This window comes from Ranitomeya imitator, chromosome 3 (genome assembly GCF_032444005.1).
Source record: "Ranitomeya imitator isolate aRanImi1 chromosome 3, aRanImi1.pri, whole genome shotgun sequence".
Classification (NCBI taxonomy): domain Eukaryota; kingdom Metazoa; phylum Chordata; class Amphibia; order Anura; family Dendrobatidae; genus Ranitomeya; species Ranitomeya imitator.
This window is the reverse complement of record NC_091284.1, coordinates 556,575,896-556,593,738: the sequence shown is the minus strand read 5'-3', so window position 1 is coordinate 556,593,738 and position 17,843 is coordinate 556,575,896. Positions and strand designations below refer to the sequence as shown.

At 45.1% G+C, this 17,843-nt stretch overlaps 2 protein-coding genes across 5 annotated transcripts in view; one reads left to right on the top strand and one right to left on the bottom strand.

Moving 5' to 3' along the window:
• The window catches only part of NAXD (NAD(P)HX dehydratase), a 52,420-nt gene extending 41,511 nt beyond the window's left edge, over positions 1-10,909 (top strand). For all 4 annotated transcript variants that reach the window (XM_069757922.1, XM_069757923.1, XM_069757921.1 and 1 more), the window contains 4 exons: positions 20-124; positions 2,040-2,160; positions 8,874-8,994; positions 9,776-10,909. In XM_069757922.1, the coding sequence (XP_069614023.1) occupies positions 20-124; positions 2,040-2,160; positions 8,874-8,994; positions 9,776-9,926 (498 nt within the window). In that variant the 3' untranslated portion in view covers positions 9,927-10,909. The remainder of the gene's footprint in view (positions 1-19; positions 125-2,039; positions 2,161-8,873; positions 8,995-9,775) is intronic.
• The window catches only part of CARS2 (cysteinyl-tRNA synthetase 2, mitochondrial), a 123,170-nt gene continuing 107,761 nt past the window's right edge, over positions 2,435-17,843 (bottom strand). Inside the window, exon 15 of the mRNA XM_069757926.1 lies at positions 2,435-3,473. Within this exon, the coding sequence (XP_069614027.1) occupies positions 3,471-3,473 (3 nt within the window). The 3' untranslated portion in view covers positions 2,435-3,470. The remainder of the gene's footprint in view (positions 3,474-17,843) is intronic.

The following is a 17,843-nucleotide window of genomic DNA, read 5'->3' as shown; positions in this document are numbered from 1 at the left end:
ATGTTGCCCTGTCTTTTAGGATGGACTTTGGCTGATTGCCCAACAACCTTCTGTTATTCAAGGCTATCAGAGGGCTGTCCTCACCCCAAACTTCATGGAGTTCAGTCGGCTGTATGAAGCGGTGGTAAATATATTCAGAGTGACCATGCTTCGTCATGTAACTGTAAATGTTAGATAGATTCTGCTTCTAGAGAAATAGTACATTCGATTGATTATATGATTCCCAAGGATCTTGGCCTCAAGAAGTGAGAGATAAATGTAAGTGGTGCTACTAGGAAAAGAAGTCCATGGACTGATCCTTAAAGTGGCTGTCTTAGGTGTCCTGCCACCTGTACCGGAGGGCAGCATAGTACAGAGGCTAACCTCTATCATCTTGGTGTTAGATACCACAGGACATCTTGAGAAGTCTTCTGGAGTCCATGCCTTGAAGGGTCAGAGATGTTCTGGTGGTACCCAGTGGGCTCCAGTGATATGGCTGATTGTTAAACAACTCCCCCAGATCTTTTTACCACCTACAATATGATGGCTTCGGACCCCATTTTTTTATACTATGGAGGTCCACAGTTTTATAAAGATGTATATATAGCCAGAAAATTAGGAACCTGCCACATGCTTTATGTATCCACAGGCAGTGTGAATCAGACGCAGACCTCCATTACACACCTGTATGTGTCACTCTGAAACGCTAAGGCGACTCGGAGAAACATGGTAACTAAAGCTAGTGACAAAGGTGGGAGCAGAGGTGGCTGGTGACAAGCCAGAGGATGCGTGTCCCTGTGACTAATGTTTTCGGTCACCTTTTCCCCATTTCGGTGCATAGATGTTTGTAGTGAGGTGGCCGGTTTTCGGTTCATGCTGGCTTTGGATCGGGCAGCATTAATGGAAATCTTTCAGTAGGTCATGGGAAGCTGAATACAATAATACATTGATATCTGCCATCCGATGCCTTATTCCACAGAAAGCCTTGTCTTTCTGATTTGTGAATGAGCTGTTAAGACCTATGGGCCGGACACTGATCTGCAAGAGAATCTGCTTCCAGGTCGTATTATAAATGAAAGTGGTCTTTACCAGTGAGATAAATGTAATGATTGATGCACAGCTCTTCCGTGAGATCAGAACGAACACAGTGTCACAGACTAATGAGACAGCGTTCATTTCTGTTGTGCGAACACAGTTGTACTGCAGGTTCCTCTGATAGTGCTTCACCTTCCATCTCACAGGCAGCCAGTGTGGGGGGTGGCGGGGCAGTACAGCAGAGCTGACATCACTGCAAGTATGTTTGCAATCAGATAAAAGTTCAGCTCTGCTGTACCATGTAAGTTCTGCAATGCTACGTTATAATCAGACCCAGCTCTGCAGCAGGGCTGCCAGCACCGAGAGGACAAGTGCTGCTGCCATGTTTGTAATGACACAGGTCACTTCTGCTGTACTGTTAGCTCTGCTGTACTGCAGATTAATGTGTGATTACATGACTCACACTGGTAATGCCCCCTTTCATTTACAATAAACTCTTGGCAGATTCTCATAAATATCGGTGTCCTGCCCATAGTTAACAGCTCGTTAGCGTATGAGAAAAACCTGGATTTCTTTTGGAATAAGGCATCACAGTGCAGATATCAAGGAATCGTCTTTGGTTTATCCTACTGACAGATTCCATTTAATTATATGGCAGGTAGGATTCTGACTGCCTGCTGAAACCAGGGGCGATCATTACACTGAGCTGATGGTATTACAAAATAATAATCATTCTTACACAAGCTAATGGGAAATGTTCTGCATGTGCACTGGTGAGAGGAGGTAATATGCTCTGTTAGCTGCAGGCGATATCATTTGGACCTAGGGAGCCCAGCGATGGCTTACCATGAGACAATGGCATTGTAAATGCATGCTCATTAAATGCTTTTTTGCGCTTAGTAGATCTGGATGTGTTGTGTGCTGTTCTGCAAGAAAGCAAACATTAATTTTGTATCTTTTAATTTAACTCCTGTAAAGAGTGAATGAAAATCAGAAAGGCTGAGAAGTTTCTTTTCTATTTGCAGCTCACTGAGCCAGTGGATACTAGCGATCAGCATGGAAGTGTACTCCGGCTCAGCCAAGCAATGGGCAATATTACCATTGTTCAGAAAGGAGAGTGGGATCTAATTTCAGACGGGGATAAAGGTTTGTGCACCTACTGGTAAAACGAGAATATAGCAAGGAGCATTATCGTAACATCTACTATATAATTGTGTAAGGGTCACTTCCGTTTGTCTGTCACGGATATTCATTGGTCGCGGCCTCTGTCTGTCATGGAAATCCAAGTCACTGATTGGTCGCAGCAAAACAGCTACGACTAATCAGCGACGGGCACAGTCCGGAAGAAAATGGCCGCTCCTTACTCCCCGCAGTCAATGTCAAAAATAGGAGAAAAAAGGAGCATACCATGGACAATATATATAATATTAAATCTTTATTAGTGCATAAAAATCATTAAAAATCAGTAATAAATCACAGTATATATATTTACCAATGAACAGCAAGAGAAGGGGGACAGTTACTCCAAATAACCCCTGAAAAATGCTGCAGGGGGAATTCCACATGTAGTGGGTAAAGTACACCATGTACTCCCCAGCAGCGCTATAAAGGCACGGCAGGACCAGGGTAGGGCAGAGTAATAGATCTATCTGCAATAAAGCAGAGCCCAAATGGGCTACCTCTGCATGTAAATAGGATAATATAATAATGCCCTACCAACATGGACTCACCAGAGTAAGTGCACAGGGGTGCAGAGGGGTAACCAGCCAGGAATAGAGACCCCCGACGCGCGTTTCGCAGCGCTAACACGCCGCTTCCTCAAGGGAGTATAGTAATGGCACAACTAGGACCTGTATATAACCCCCCGTGACCCAGATCACATGTGCAGGGTGGACCAATCGTGATGGTATGTGCGGCGCATGCGCACTGCGACGGCCAGATAAGGAAGTGGGGGCAGGGCGTCAAACCAAGCGCGCAGGCGCCGGGAGATAATCCCGGAGCCACCGCACGTAGCCATAGAGACGCCCGCCCACACCCCAAAGCCGGACGTACACAGCGCGATGCGCACTGCCACCAATGATTGCCCAGTGCCGCGAGTACCCTGCCCAAGACAGCGGCAGCCACCCCACCAACATATGAATCAGTAGTGAGAGGATTTATATCCTTCAGGGGGACCAGTCTACTGCCGCAAAGTGGGCAGCATAACACAAAAGGGCACCATACACATATGACAAACAAACAATATCGCCTACACAAGGATCATTATACATACATAGAAAAGCGACCTGTAAGCAAAACACCACTTGCCGACATGAAGTAAGTAATATAGCGACAAACAGATGTATGACAATATAAATATATGAATATAAATATGCAGGCGACGCTTCGTTGGTACGACCATACAGATGGATAAGCTGGGTCCACACGGGGCGAAGGAGGAGGACCAATAAAGGACATTACTGATGAAAAAGAAAAAAATCAAGAATTAAAAACAATATTAAAAACACAAAGAAATCCAGACTGACATGGCGGTATGCAGCAAGTAAGAAATACGTGGAGATAGAAAAACAGGGGACCAAGGAATAAATAACCAAATCAAAGGTACGGGGCGAAACTCAAAGATTCGTTAAGACCACGAGGGGTCAAAGTGTCCAGGAGGACGATCCACTTAGTTTCAATCTGGGCAAGGCGTTTTTTATTGTCCCCGCCTCTAATACCCAGATGAAGTACATCTATCCCCCTAACTGTGAGTAACCTCCCATCACAGTTATGATGTAACTTAAAATGACGGGGAATGGTTTTTAGTTCCACCGTGGGGGAAACTGTCCTGGCCGCGCCAATGTCCCGCACATGCTCACGCACACGAACACGAAGTTCGCGGGTAGTGAGACCCACGTATATCTTAGCACAAGGGCACGTGGCATAATAGATGACGTTAGTGGTCCCACAGGTTATGCGCTGCCTGATTTGAAATTCTTTTAACCCATCACTAGAGGTGAACTGAGAGCAGCGTAGGACATTGGCGCAGGCAAGACAGTGCCCACACGGTGTACAACCAGGGCGAGGACCAATGGTACCAAAAACATTGGTAGGAGCAGGAACATAATGGCTCCTTACCAACATGTCCCCCAGTCAATGCCCGGCGCCCGCATACTCCCCTCCAGTCACCGCTCACACAGGGTTAATGCCGGTGGTAACGGACCGCATTATGCCGCGGGTAACGCACTCCGTAACCGCTGCTATTAACCCTGTGTGTCCCCAACTTTTTACTATTGATGCTGCCTATGCGGCATCAATAGTAAAAAAAAATGTAGTGTTAAAAATAATAAAAAACAAAAACCTGCTATACTTACCCTCCGTAGACCGACGATGCACTCGCGCCTGCCGCCATCTTCCGTTCCCAGAGATGCATTGCGAAATTACCCAGAAGACTTAGCCGCTAAGGCCGGTTTCACATTTGCGGTTGTGTACGCAGCGTTTCTTCCGCAATTATCCGCATGCGTTGTGTTTTCCTATGTTTAACATTAGGGACGCATGTGTCTGCGATCGGTTGCGTTTTGCCGCGTTTGACGACGCATGCGTCGTTTCGTCCTCTGCGGTTTGGCGTGGTAAACGCAGCATGTAATAATTTTAGAGGCGTCAGTTTTCCGCCTAGAAACGTATGCAGTTGTTAGCGCAAGGAATGCGGCAAAAAAACGCATTACTGTCTATGGGAACGCATACGTACACATGTCTTTGCGTACGCATGCGTTTGATGTGCTTGCGTACTTCGGACTGCGCATGTCCAGGAACTGATTTTAGACATGCCCATTAAAGACACACCCTCCTGGAAATACCAAACGCATGCGCATAAAAAGCGCAAACACATGTAAAACGCATGCAAAAGCTGCGTTTTTTTTTTACCATCATGTGTAAGCTGATGTGGATAAAAAACGCTATGTTAAGACGTTTGCATGTGTTTGCGGTTGTGGACCATACGCTATGGACTTAACCGCAAATGTTAAAGTAGCCTAAGTCATCTGGGTAATTTTGCAATGCATCCTGGGAACGGAAGATGGCAGCAGCTGTGCGCGTATCGCCGGAGCTTCGGTGGATCCCAGGGGTGAGTATATAACTATATTAATTATTTTTTTTTTAACAGGGATATGATGCCTACACTGCTGTATACTACGTGGGCTGTGTTAGATCCTGCGTGGCTGCTATATGCAATGTTATATACTATGTGGCCACTGTTATATACTGCGTGGGCTGTGTTATATACTACAGTCATGGCCAAAATTTTTGAGAATGACACCAAAATTATATTTTCACATGATCTGCTGCCCTTTTTATTAGTGTTTGTCTGATGTTTATATCACATACAGAAATATTATGAGTACCAATAGGTTATATTGACAGTTAGAATGAGTTAATGCAGCAAGTCAATATTTGCAGTGTTGACCCTTCTTCTTCAAGACCTCTGCAATTCTCCCTGGTATGCTCTCAATCAACTTCTGGACCAAATCCTGACTGATAGCAGTCCATTCTTGCATAATCAATGCTTGCATTTTGCCAGAATTTGTTGGTTTTTGTTTGTCCACCTGTCTCTTGATGATTGACCACAAGTTCTCAATGGGATTAAGATCTGGGGAGTTTCCAGGCCATGGACCTAAAATCTCTATGTTTTGTTCCATGAGCCATTTAGTTATCACCTTTGCTTTATGGCAAGGTGCTCCATCATGCTGGAAAAGGCATTGTTGGGCGCCAAACTGCTCTTGGACGGTTGGGGGAAGTTGCTCTTGGAGGACATTCTGGTACCAGTCTTTATTCATGGCTGTGTTTTTAGGCAAGACTGTGAGTGAGCCGATTCCCTTGGCTGAGAAGCAACCCCACACATGAATGGTTTCAGGATGCTTTACAGTTGGCATGAGACAAGACTGGTGGGAGCGCTCACCTCTTCTTCTCCGAATAAGCTGTTTTCCAGATGTCCCAAACAATCGAAAAGGGGATTCATCAGAGAAAATGACTTTGCCCCAGTCCTCAGCAGTCCACTCACTGTACCTTTTGCAGAATATCAGTCGGTCCCTGATGTTTTTTCTGGAGAGAAGTGCCTTCTTTGCTGCCCTCCTTGAAACCAGGCCTTGCTCAAAGAGTCTCCGCCTCACAGTGCGTGCAGAAGCTCTCACACCAGCCTGCTGCCATTCCTGAGCAAGCTCGGCACTGCTGGTAGTCCGATCCCGCAGCTGAAACAGTTTTAAGATACGGTCCTGGCGCTTGCTGGTCTTTCTTGGGCGCCCTGGAGCCTTTTTGACAACAATGGAAGCTCTCTCCTTGAAGTTCTTGATGATGCGATTGATTGTTGACTGAGGTGCAATCTTTTGTAGCTGCGATACTCTTCCCTGTTAGGCCATTTTTGTGCAGTGCAATGATGGCTGCACATGTTTCTTTAGAGATAACCATGGTTAACTGAAGAGAAACAATGATACCAAGCACCAGCCTCCTTTTAAAGTGTCCAGTGATGTCATTCTTAATCATGACTGATTGCCAGCCCTGTCCTCATCAACACCCACACCTGTGTTAATGGATCAATCACTAAAACGAAGTTAGCTGCTCCTTTTAAAGGGAACCTGTCACCTGAATTTGGCGGGACCAGTTTTGGGTCATATGGGCGGAGTTTTCAGGTGTTTGATTCACCCTTTCCTTACCCGCTGGCTGCATGCTGGCTGCAATATTGGATTGAAGTTCATTCTCTGTCCTCCGTAGTACACGCCTGTGCAAGGTAATCTTGCTTTGCGCAGGCGTGTACTACGGAGGACAGAAAATGAACTTCAATCCAATATTCCGGCCAGCATGCAGCCAGCGGGTAAGGAAAGGGTGAATCAAACACCTGAAAACTCCGCCCATATGACCCAAAACTGGTCCCGCCAAATTCAGGTGACAGGTTCCCTTTAAGGCAGGACTGCAATGATGTTGAAATGTGTTTTGGGGGTTAAAGTTCATTTATTGGGCAAATATTGACTTTGTAAGTACAGTAATTGCTGTTAAGCTGATCACTGACATTCAGGAGTATATGCAAATTGCTATTAGAAAAAATGAAGCAGTAGACTTTGGAAAAATTAATATTTGTCTCATTCTCAAAATTTTTGTCCATGACTGTACATGGCTGCTATATACTGCGTGGGCAGTGTTATATACTACGTGGCTGCTATATACTGCATGGGCTGTTCTATATATTACGTGGCCAGTGTTATATACTGCGTTGCCTGTGTTATATACTGCGTGGCTGCTATATACTCCGTGGGCTGTGTTATATAGTACGTGGCTGTGTTATATACTGCGTGGCTACTGTTACATATTGCAGAATACCCAATGCGTTAATACAGGCTACGCAATATATATGTATATAGCAGCCACATAGTATATAGCACAGGCCACGTAGTATTTGTCTGCTCTATACTACATGGCTCCTATATACTACGTGGCCTGTGCTATATACTATGTGGCTGGTATATACATACATAAATACATATTCTAGAATACCCGATGTGTTAGAATCGGGCCACCATCTAGTATGTAATATCCACTTAGATAAATGGCACTGATACAATCATCCAAGCAAGTGAGGGATGATAAAAGCAATGTTAGGAATATGGCTGCTATTTCTCCGGTTCACATTCTTATACCTTAGTTTTCGTGCAGAATATATTGAGGTCATGTATTGGCATTGTGGTTATTAATGTTATAATATGGAAAATGTGTATTTGTAGTAGTTTCAATATCATCAATGGAAACATAAGCAGATTCCTTAAAGGGGTATTCCTGTCCCCAAGATCCCATCGCAATATGTAATAGGTGCAGTAATAATGTTAGCCAATATCCCCAGTTCGAAATACATTATAGTTTTTCTGATTCGCTATGTCTCTTTACTCATGTGCAGGCATTGCAGGACCTTAGGTATCCATGGTTACGACCACTAGCAACCAGCTGTCACTATATCAGTGGTCGTAACCATAGATACCTAAGGTTCTGCACATGAGGAAAGAGACATAGCGAATCAGAAAACTATACTACATTTCTGTTTGGAGGCATTTGATAATATTATTACACCTATTACATATTGGGTGGGATAGGATCTTGTAAATGGGAATAACCCTTTAAAGCTCTATGATGTACTATTACTTCATAGAGCATGTCTGGGTACTCCACACCGGGTAGATGCCGGCTATACTACACCGCCAATGTATGCCTTTTAATAGCAGTGGCAGGTGCTGCTGCCAATAGCTGCTGTTAATCTCTTAAATGCTACTGTGAATCATTGACTGCAGCATTTTGCCGTCGATCAGTGCAATCTAGCCTGATCATTTCTTCACTGTGATGTGATTGTGGGGAGCCGATGGGTTTCTATTAGTGATGAGCGAGTATACTCCTTGCTCGGGTTTTCCAGAGCACGCTCGGGTGGTCTCCGAGTATTTGTGACTGCTCGGAGATTTAGTTTTCCTTGCCGCAGCTGGATGATATGCAGCTACTAGACAGCTTGAATACATGTGGGGATTCCCTAGCAACCAGGCAACCCCCACATGTGCTCAGCCTGGCTAACAGCCATAAATCATCCAGCTGAGGCAAGGAAAATTAAATCTCCGAGCAGTCATAAATACTCGGGGAAAATCCGAACAAAGAGTATATTCGCTCATCACTAGTTTCTATGACAGCCGGGGTCTACGGAAGGTTTTTTGTGCCTGTCATGTTTTGTTGCTGTACATAGTACAAGCGATCAAACTATCACAGGTTCAAGTCCCCATAAGGGAGTGAAATATAAGATGAGAAAAAAACATAAAATTTGAATTAAGCCAAATTCTAATTCACTTCTTTTGTATTTAAAGTTTTAGTGTGCAATCATGAAGGTAGCAGCCGGCGCTGCGGAGGACAGGGTGATCTCTTAGCTGGTTCCCTTGGCGTCTTGGTACACTGGGCATTTCTTGCTGGACCAGAAAAAATAAATGGGTATGTTTTGTCAAATCAAAGCTTGTCATGTAATTTCCCTGTCACAATGGACTGGCAAATCATTTACTTTACCATCTTTGCACTGATTTGAATCAGTTTTAGTAATCCTTAATTATCTGGACTCCACCATTTACCAACTTGATAGAACTTTACAGTAATATATGTTGTACAGGCTAGTTATCCAGAATCAAGCAGTACTCGCAGTAACGGCCCTGGTGTCCGTCTGTATTCTTTCCCAGTGTAAGGGGTGTGCGGCGTACATTTTGGTCGCCCTGGCTCCTGCTTGTGACATGACGCGGCTTCATTCCCACGTGTCACATATCGATGCCAGCCATCTGCACTGTGTATTTGGAGTGTTAGAGGAAACAAGCTCCTTGCAGATGTGTCACACAGAATCCAGTCAGGTTTTGCATAAAATGTGTCCATATAGAGGTGTGAATGAAGTCTGAAAAGGATCGGGCAGAACAAAATACAAATACACAGCATCCCTATAATGCCACTGTTAAGAATATTTGTCACCCTACCCGACCTGCCATAGGCTCGCTTAAAAATGTTTGCATATTTTCATGAATATACCAAACATTTCAGAAATGATCCATTAATGATGCTTTATAAAAGTTTGTGCCATTTTCACCTTCATTTACAACTGAACCATTCCCTTAGTATCTTCTTTATACTACATGGTGTGAAGTTTTTTTTTGTACCCATTTTCCCATTATATCTTTCCAGACCTGTATGTTTTACAGATGGATTTTAATCCTTTGATTTTATTCTGTTGCAGTCAGAATCCTTTTGTGGTGGCAGCATTCGGAGCCTGTTCTCTTACAAGGCAGTGCAATCATCAAGCGTTTCAGAAATATGGCCGTTCCATGACCACGACTGACATGATTTCGGAAGTTGGGACTGCTTTTAACAAGCTCTTTGAAACCTAATCTGCTTGTTGTGAACAAGGGACTGCTTTATGCATAGGGCTGGCACTGGAATGCACAAAAGACACTTGTTCCTATGCAGTAACCATAGGGAAACCATGCAACACTGTATTTTCCTGGAAGGAGGAACTGGTATTGAAGACTCCAGATTTTTGTTTAACCCTTTACCAAAAAAGAGCACTGAATTTCAGGCAGAAGATGGAACATTCACAAAATGACAGGAAGAAAATCCAATCACATCTGAACACTATTAGGCTACACAGTTACATATGGGTGCTCTAATAATAATAATAATAATGGAAAGAAATGAAAGGCATTAAAGGGGTTGTCCAAGATGTTAACATTGATGACCTGTCCTTAGGATGGGGTATTAACGGCTGATTAGTGGGGGTGCGACATCTGTGTCTGTGGACATCAGAAATGCGCAGCTCCGTTAACTATATAGTGGCCTCAGCTGGGTACTGTATACCCCAATTTGAATCCATAGTGGGCAGATGTGCAGTACCTGGTCGTCACCACTATACAGTTGACGAAGTTGTGCTCTACAGGTCCGCAACTGAGCACTTCCGTCCGTCATTGGGAACAGCTGATCGGTGGTGATACCAGGTCTCACACCCCACCCATCAGACATTGAGGACCTATCCTAACGACAGGCCATCAATGTTAAAGTTCCGGACAAGATCTTTAATTGTAGATGAGCAGTGCCCAGTGACACCCACTTGCCCATGGTGATAAGTGCCTGCAATTAGATTTCATTTGTCTCCACTTTGTAAAGAGTCCTTTGAAATGTTGTCAGAGCTTCTAATGCATTGTTCTAAATACACAGTTTGTATGCAATTTTAGAAAATCTTCACAGGAAAGTAAGATAATATCCAGTGAAAAGCTCTGTTGTCTTTAAATTTGGTGATTTTTACTTATGTACAAGACCTACAGTTCTAGGTTACAGTTGTTTCAAACAAAAGTAAAAAATCTTCTGTCATTTTGGACTTTTTTTTAAAAATAGAATCTATTCGCTTCCTGTAAAGACTTAAGTGGTAAGCCACACATGCTCGAATACATACGATACCAGCTGTTAAACAGTTAGGAGAATTGGTAAAAATAGAGTTCAAAGATAAATTAGATGGGCATTTCCTGAAGGAAATACATGGTGCTTGAACAGCGCTGCCAGCTTTACAGCAGTGTATCAGGTGTCAACTGTAAGAAAGTAAAGTTAGATTAGAAGGTGACTAGCAGATTAGGAAGAACAGGCCGCACACAGTGAAACTGCCTGACAGACAGCTCTAGTTGCGCCGACAACCAATCAGAGGTCAGCTTTCATTTTACCTCAGCAGTTTCAAATATGAAAGCTGACCTCTGGCTGCTATGGACAACCAAAATGGTTTTACTCTGAGGCAATTTTCATTAATCAGGCCACTAACATTTGTTATAGAAATCAGGGAACCTTGTCACATACATTTCTTATAGCAGTGCAGTGGTCCCTATTTACTCAATAAAATTGTACAATTAGTGGACTAGTAAGTCCACTAATTGTACACGGAGTCATACCGCTGATGATTGCAACACTAGAGGGTTCAAGCACCATTAAAAAAATGTATGGGTGTCGAAGTCGGGTGTCAGTCACTTTATTCTGATGTTTGATTTTGATAAATGATCATGTCCTAAAATGGACACCGTACATTTGCATAGCTGCCATCTTTGGAAGGTCAAGTTGGGGGTCATGGAAAGGTCGCCATGAATTCCTATGGGAAATTTTTTTAATGCGATTTTTTTTTTTTTAAACTACAAATCGGATAGACTCCAAAAATACATAGCACACCTGTCCCCACCGAGGGCTTCAAAACGCCGCCTGAACGGGGTCTCTGCGCCGAGCGGTTCGGGCCGCATTAATTGCGGAAAACGCGGAGAAGAATAAAATATAAGAAATCGGATTACAATATGTTGCTTGAACCTAGAGGGTTCAAGCACCATAAAAATGGGGTTCTCGTCTTGTCTGTGTATATAAAGCAGTAGTCCGAATGCATGACTACTGCTTGGTTTATGGCTGGTCTTGTGATTTCCCAAGGTCCAAGCTGCATTTATGCTGCACGAATATTGTGAACCAATGATCCTAGGAATGCCCTATTGACCATAATCATGCAGTCTAAACGGGATGCCACTCAGCTGATTAACACGCAAAACGTGCATTTGTTGGGTTAAATGATCATCATTCTTAGCAGCACATAATCTTGATTAAGCAGGACTCTCTATGGCGAGAACAATAGCTCTGTTTAGACTCGCTATTAAATGAACACTGATCGGCGGTCATTTTACACTGCATGGCACCATGTAAATGCACTCCTAAACCCATGCAACAAAGCTGTTCAATGCTACTTTAGCCATGGTGGTGGGATTCTTGTAGGATTCTTCACTCTCCAGGATCATCTTTCTGACCCCAGCTTTTTTCAGTTTTGCGTTTTCCTTTTTCACTCCCGTTCTTCCTAGAGCCATAACTTTTTTATTTTTCCATCAATATGGCCATGTGAGGGCTTATTTTTTGCGGAACGAGTTGTACTTTTGAGCAAAACCATGTCGTGTACTAGAAAACGGGAAAAAAATTCCAAGTGTGGTGAAATTGCAAAAAATAAGTGCAATCCCACATTTTTGTTTTTGTTTGGCTTTTTTGCTAGGTTCACTAAATGCTAAAACGGACATGCCACTGTGATTCTCCACGTCATTACGAGTTCATAGACACCAAACATGTCTAGGTTTTTGTTTTATGTAAGTGGTGAAACAAAAATTCCAAACTTTGCTAAAAAATATTGCGCAATCTTCAGTTATCCATAGCGTCTCCATTTTTCGTGATCTCTGGTTGGGTGAGGGCTTATTTTTTGCGTGCTGAGCTGACTGTTTTAATGATACCATTTTGGTGCAGATACGTTCTTTTGATCGCCCATTACCGCATTTTAATGCAATGTCGCGGCGACCTTAAAAATGTAATTCTGGCGTTTTGAATTTTCTCGCTATGCCATTTAGCAATCAGGTTAATTTTTTTTTATTGATAGATCGGGCGATTTTGAACGTGACGATACCAAATATGTGTACGTTTGATTTTGTTTTATTTTGAATGGGGCGAGAGGGAGAGTGATTTAAACTTTTATATTTTTCATATATTAACTTTTTTTTTTACTTTTGCCATGCTTCAATAGTCTCCATGGGAGGCTAGAAGCTGGCACAACTCGGATCGGGTCTGCTACATAAGAGCGATGCATAGATTACTCCTATGTAGCTGAATTACTGCATTGCTATGAGCGCCGGCCACAGGGTAGCAATCTGGCATCAACAATCATGGAGGTCTTCAGAAGACCTCTGGTTGTTATGCCAACGCTCCGATGATCCCCGATCACGTGACGGGGGGTCACCGGTGCGCGCATTTGCGGCCCAATGGCCGGAAGTGCTTGTTAAATTCCGTTGTGAGTTTGACAGTGGCATTTAACTAGTTAATAGCGGATCGATCGCAATTCCACCCGCTGCTATTGCGGGCACAATGTCAGCTGTACAAAACAGCTGACATGTCCCGGCTTTGATGTGGGCTCAGCACCGGAGCCCACATCAAAGGGGGAGACACGACATGCGCCGTACAAAGGGGGAGACACGACATGCGCCGTACTAGTACGGAGCATGTCGTGAAGGGGTTTAAGGAAAGGCACCTACATGAATCTTTGCGCAGACAGCTGGGGGGTGAAGTGCTACAAGGTATATCTAGAGCTGTGACAAAATGTTTCAAAGACCAATCTCCTATGCAGTAATGTCGTTGGCACATTCCAGGGGTCCCACCGATGGTTCCCATTTGCTGTTTCTCCCAATATAGGTTATGACTGGTCATGGCAGAACAAACTCTGCGGGAAACTTCCTTCAATTGTCTTGGAGACCCATCTGGACTGCCACCTCATCATTTTAATCCCCCCTTAATCCCAGGGGGAGGCGCTCTGTGCTTAAACCGGTATGCCTCAAATTGCCGTCCAGATCCAGTGAGCAATTGTAGCCTTGGAGACCGGCAAGCCTCTACGTGCAGCCCCAGGAATGACAAAGAGTAAGTCTTCCTAAAGGGGGCAGTCCTAGCCATGAAAAGCAACAGCACCGCCCTGACAAGGTCTAACCTGTTCAGTGAACGCTCCAGTAGATGAATCGGAGCTGGGCAAAAGGAAGTGAGAACAATATCCTTATTTAGGTGAAAGGTGGACACCACCTTGGGAAGGAAAGAAGGTAGAGGACGCAAAACCACCATGTCCTGATGGAGAAACAGGAAAGCTGCCAATTCCAAGGCACACCTGAATGGAGGTGATGGCTACAAGACACATCACCTTCCAAGACAGACCTCTCAGAGAGGTTCAAAGAGAGAACTCCTAAGGGCCTCCAGGACTAGATTGAAGTCCCAGGGACCCACGGGTATCCAGAACGGGGGCGCCGCATGCGCTACCCCTTGGAGTAAAGTTCTGACTGGAGAGTGGGAGAATTAAGTTTTTCTGAATAAGAATAGAAAGCGCTGACACCTGACCCTTTAGGCTATGTGCACACGTTGCTGATTGTATGCGTTTTGCGAAAATGTATACACAACACAACCCATTGAATTTAATGGGATTCTGCAATGCTGTGCTAATGCTGCATATTTTTCCGCGGTGGAATCGCATCGCGGAAAAATACACAGCATGCTCATTCTTTGTGCAGAACAGCAGCGATTCCGCACACATAGGAATGTATTGATCCACTTACTGCCCGCATGGGGCTATGTCCACCATGCGCAAAGTAAGCGGATCATGTGCGGTTGGTACCCAGGGTGGAGGAGAGGAGACTTCTCCAGGCCTCAAAAAAAGAATTAAAATAAAGTTATATACTAACCTTCTGGCGGCCCCCGGATCCAGCCCAGGCCTTAGCGATGCTCCCGGCAGTACCTGTTCCCAGTGATGCCTTGCGACAATGACCTGTGATGACATAGCAGTCTCGCGTGATGGTACGTCATCTGGGAATGGGAGTTGCCAGGAACATCGCGGGGATCGGGAAGGCTGCGGGGGCCGCCGAAAGGTAAGAATATCACGATTTTTTTATTAGTTTTAACATTAGATCTTTTTACTATTGATGCTGCATAGGCAGCATCAATAGTAAAAAGTTGGTCAAACTTGCCAAACGCTATGTTTGACAAATGTGACCAACCTGTCAATCATTTTTCCAAGCAATGCTACAGATCCCTTGTAAAACGCTATCATTCTGCAAGCTAATTACCCTTGCAAAACACTAGTGTTTAGCGGGAATACGCATGCCAATTCCGCATGCGTATTTCCCGTGGCAGGGAGTTGTGGAATTGTCGCCGCAATTCTGCAACGTGTGCACAAAGCCTTAGCGAACAAAGGGCAAGACCAGCGTCAAGTCCAACCTGGAGAAACGCCAGAATGAAAGGGAGAGCAAAGCACATACGCAAGATGTGATTAGACTCACACCAGCTGAAATAGGCACTCCAAGTCCGATAATAGACCCAGGACCATGGTCTGAATCACCCGACCTAAAAACCTGGACACTCTCAGAACTGTGGTTTCAACAGCCACGCCGTTAAATCGAGTGACCGAGAATTCTGGTGGCAGATCAATCCTTTGGACCGAAGATCCGGTCTGTCTGGGAGCCTCCATGGGGAGTCCGCTAGAAGATTGACAATCTCTGCGAACCAAGACCTCCTAGGCCAATCCGGTGCTATCAGAATGACCGGCACACCTTCCGCCTTGATCTTCAACAGCCTGAGGAGGGGGGAAACAGATTTGTTCTTCCCTAACTGTGATAAGGGTATTGCCAAAGCGTCTGCCCACCACGAGAGGATCGTGGGACCTAAAAATGAACTGTGCCCGATCAGGGCCAGGTGTCAGCTGACTATCTCAGCTGACATCAGGCACTGTGTGCCAGGAGCGGTCATGGACCGCTCCTGGCACATTAACCCCCGACACACTGCGATCAAAGATGATCGCAGCGTTCCGGCGGCACAGGGAAACATTGCGCAGGGAGGGGGCTCCCTGTGTGCTTCCCTGAGACCCTCGGAGCAACGTGATGTGATCGCGTTGCTCCGAGGGTCTCCTACCTCCTCCCTGCAGGCCCGGATACAAAATGGCCACGGGGGGCCTTCTGGGTCCTGCAGGGAGGTGGCTTCCAAGCCGGGAAGCCTCCCTGCTGTGCCTGTGTGATCGCTGATCTGATACAGTGCGCAGCAAAGTGTCAGATCAGCGCTATAAACTTATATAGTCATGTCCCCCTGGGACAAAGTTTAAAAAAAGAATCCTAAATAAAAAAAAATATATACCGTATATACTCGAGTATAAGCCGAGATTTTCAGCCCATTTTTTTGGGCTGAAAGTCCCCCTCTCGGCTTATACTCGAGTCATATACCCGGGTGTCAGCAGGGGAGGGAGAGCGGGGGCCGTGTAATCATACTTACCTGCTGCGGCGCGGTCCCTGCAGTCCCTGGCTTCTCCGGCGCTGCAGATTCTTCCTGTACTGAGCGGTCACATGGCACCGCTCATTACAGAAATGAATAGGCGGCTCCACCCCCATAGGGGAGGAGCCGCATATTCATTGCTGTAAATGATCGGTGCCATGTGACCGCTCAATTACAGGAAGAAGCTGCAGCGCCGGAGAAGCCAGGGACCGCGCCGCAGCAGGTAAGGGGAGCGCAGCGCTATAATTACCTGCTCCTCGCTCCGGTACGGCTCCGTCTGCAGCGTCCTCTAGCAGTGACGCTCAGGTTAGAGGGCGCTGTGATGTAGTCAGTGCGCGCCCTCTGCTGAGCGTCGGTGCTGGAGACGGAGCCGCACGAGGAGCAGGTAATTATTGAAAGCGCCGGCGTCCTGAGAAGAGAGGCGAGTATGTGATTTTTTTTTTTTTTTTATGGCAGCACCAGCAGCATTCTAAGGAGCACCTATGGGGCCATAATGAAAGGTGCAGAGCATATATGGGGCAGCATTCTAAGGAGCACCTATGGGGCCATAATCAAAGGTGCAGAGCATATATGGCACAGCATTATAAGGAACACCTATGGGGCCATAATCAAAGGTGCAGAGCATATATGGGGCACAGCATTCTAAGGAGCATTTATGGGGCCATAATCAAAGGTGCAGAGCATATATGGGGCACAGCATTCTAAGGAGCACCTATGGGGCCATAATCAAAGGTGCAGAGCATATATGGCACAGCATTATAAGGAACACCTATGGGGCCATAATCAAAGGTGCAGAGCCTATATGGCACAGCATTCTAAGGAGCACCTATGGGGCCATAATCAAAGGTGCAGAGCATATATGGGGCACAGCATTCTAAGGAGCACATATGGGGCCATAAAGGTGCAGAGCATATATGGGGCACAGCATTATAAGGAACACCTATGGGGCCATAATCAAAGGTGCAGAGCATATATGGGGCACAGCATTCTAAGGAGCATTTATGGGGCCATAATCAAAGGTGCAGAGCATATATGGGGCACAGCATTCTAAGGAACACCTATGGGGCCATAATCAAAGGTGCAGAGCATATATGGCACAGCATTCTAAGGAGCACCTATGGGGCCATAATCAAAGGTGCAGAGCATATATGGGGCACAACATTATAAGGAGCATTTATGGGGCCATAATCAAAGGTGCAGAGCATTATATATGGCACAGCATTATAAGGAGCATCTATGGGGCCATAATCAACGGTGCAGAGCATTCTATATAGCACAGTTGTATATGGAGCATCTATGGGGCAATAATGAACGGTATGGAGCATCTATTTTTATTTTTGAAATTCACCGGTAGCTGCTGCATTTTCTACCCTAGGCTTATACTCGAGTCAATAAGTTTTCCCAGTTTTTTGTGGCAAAATTAGGGGGGTTGGCTTATACTCGGGTCGGCTTATACTCGAGTATATACG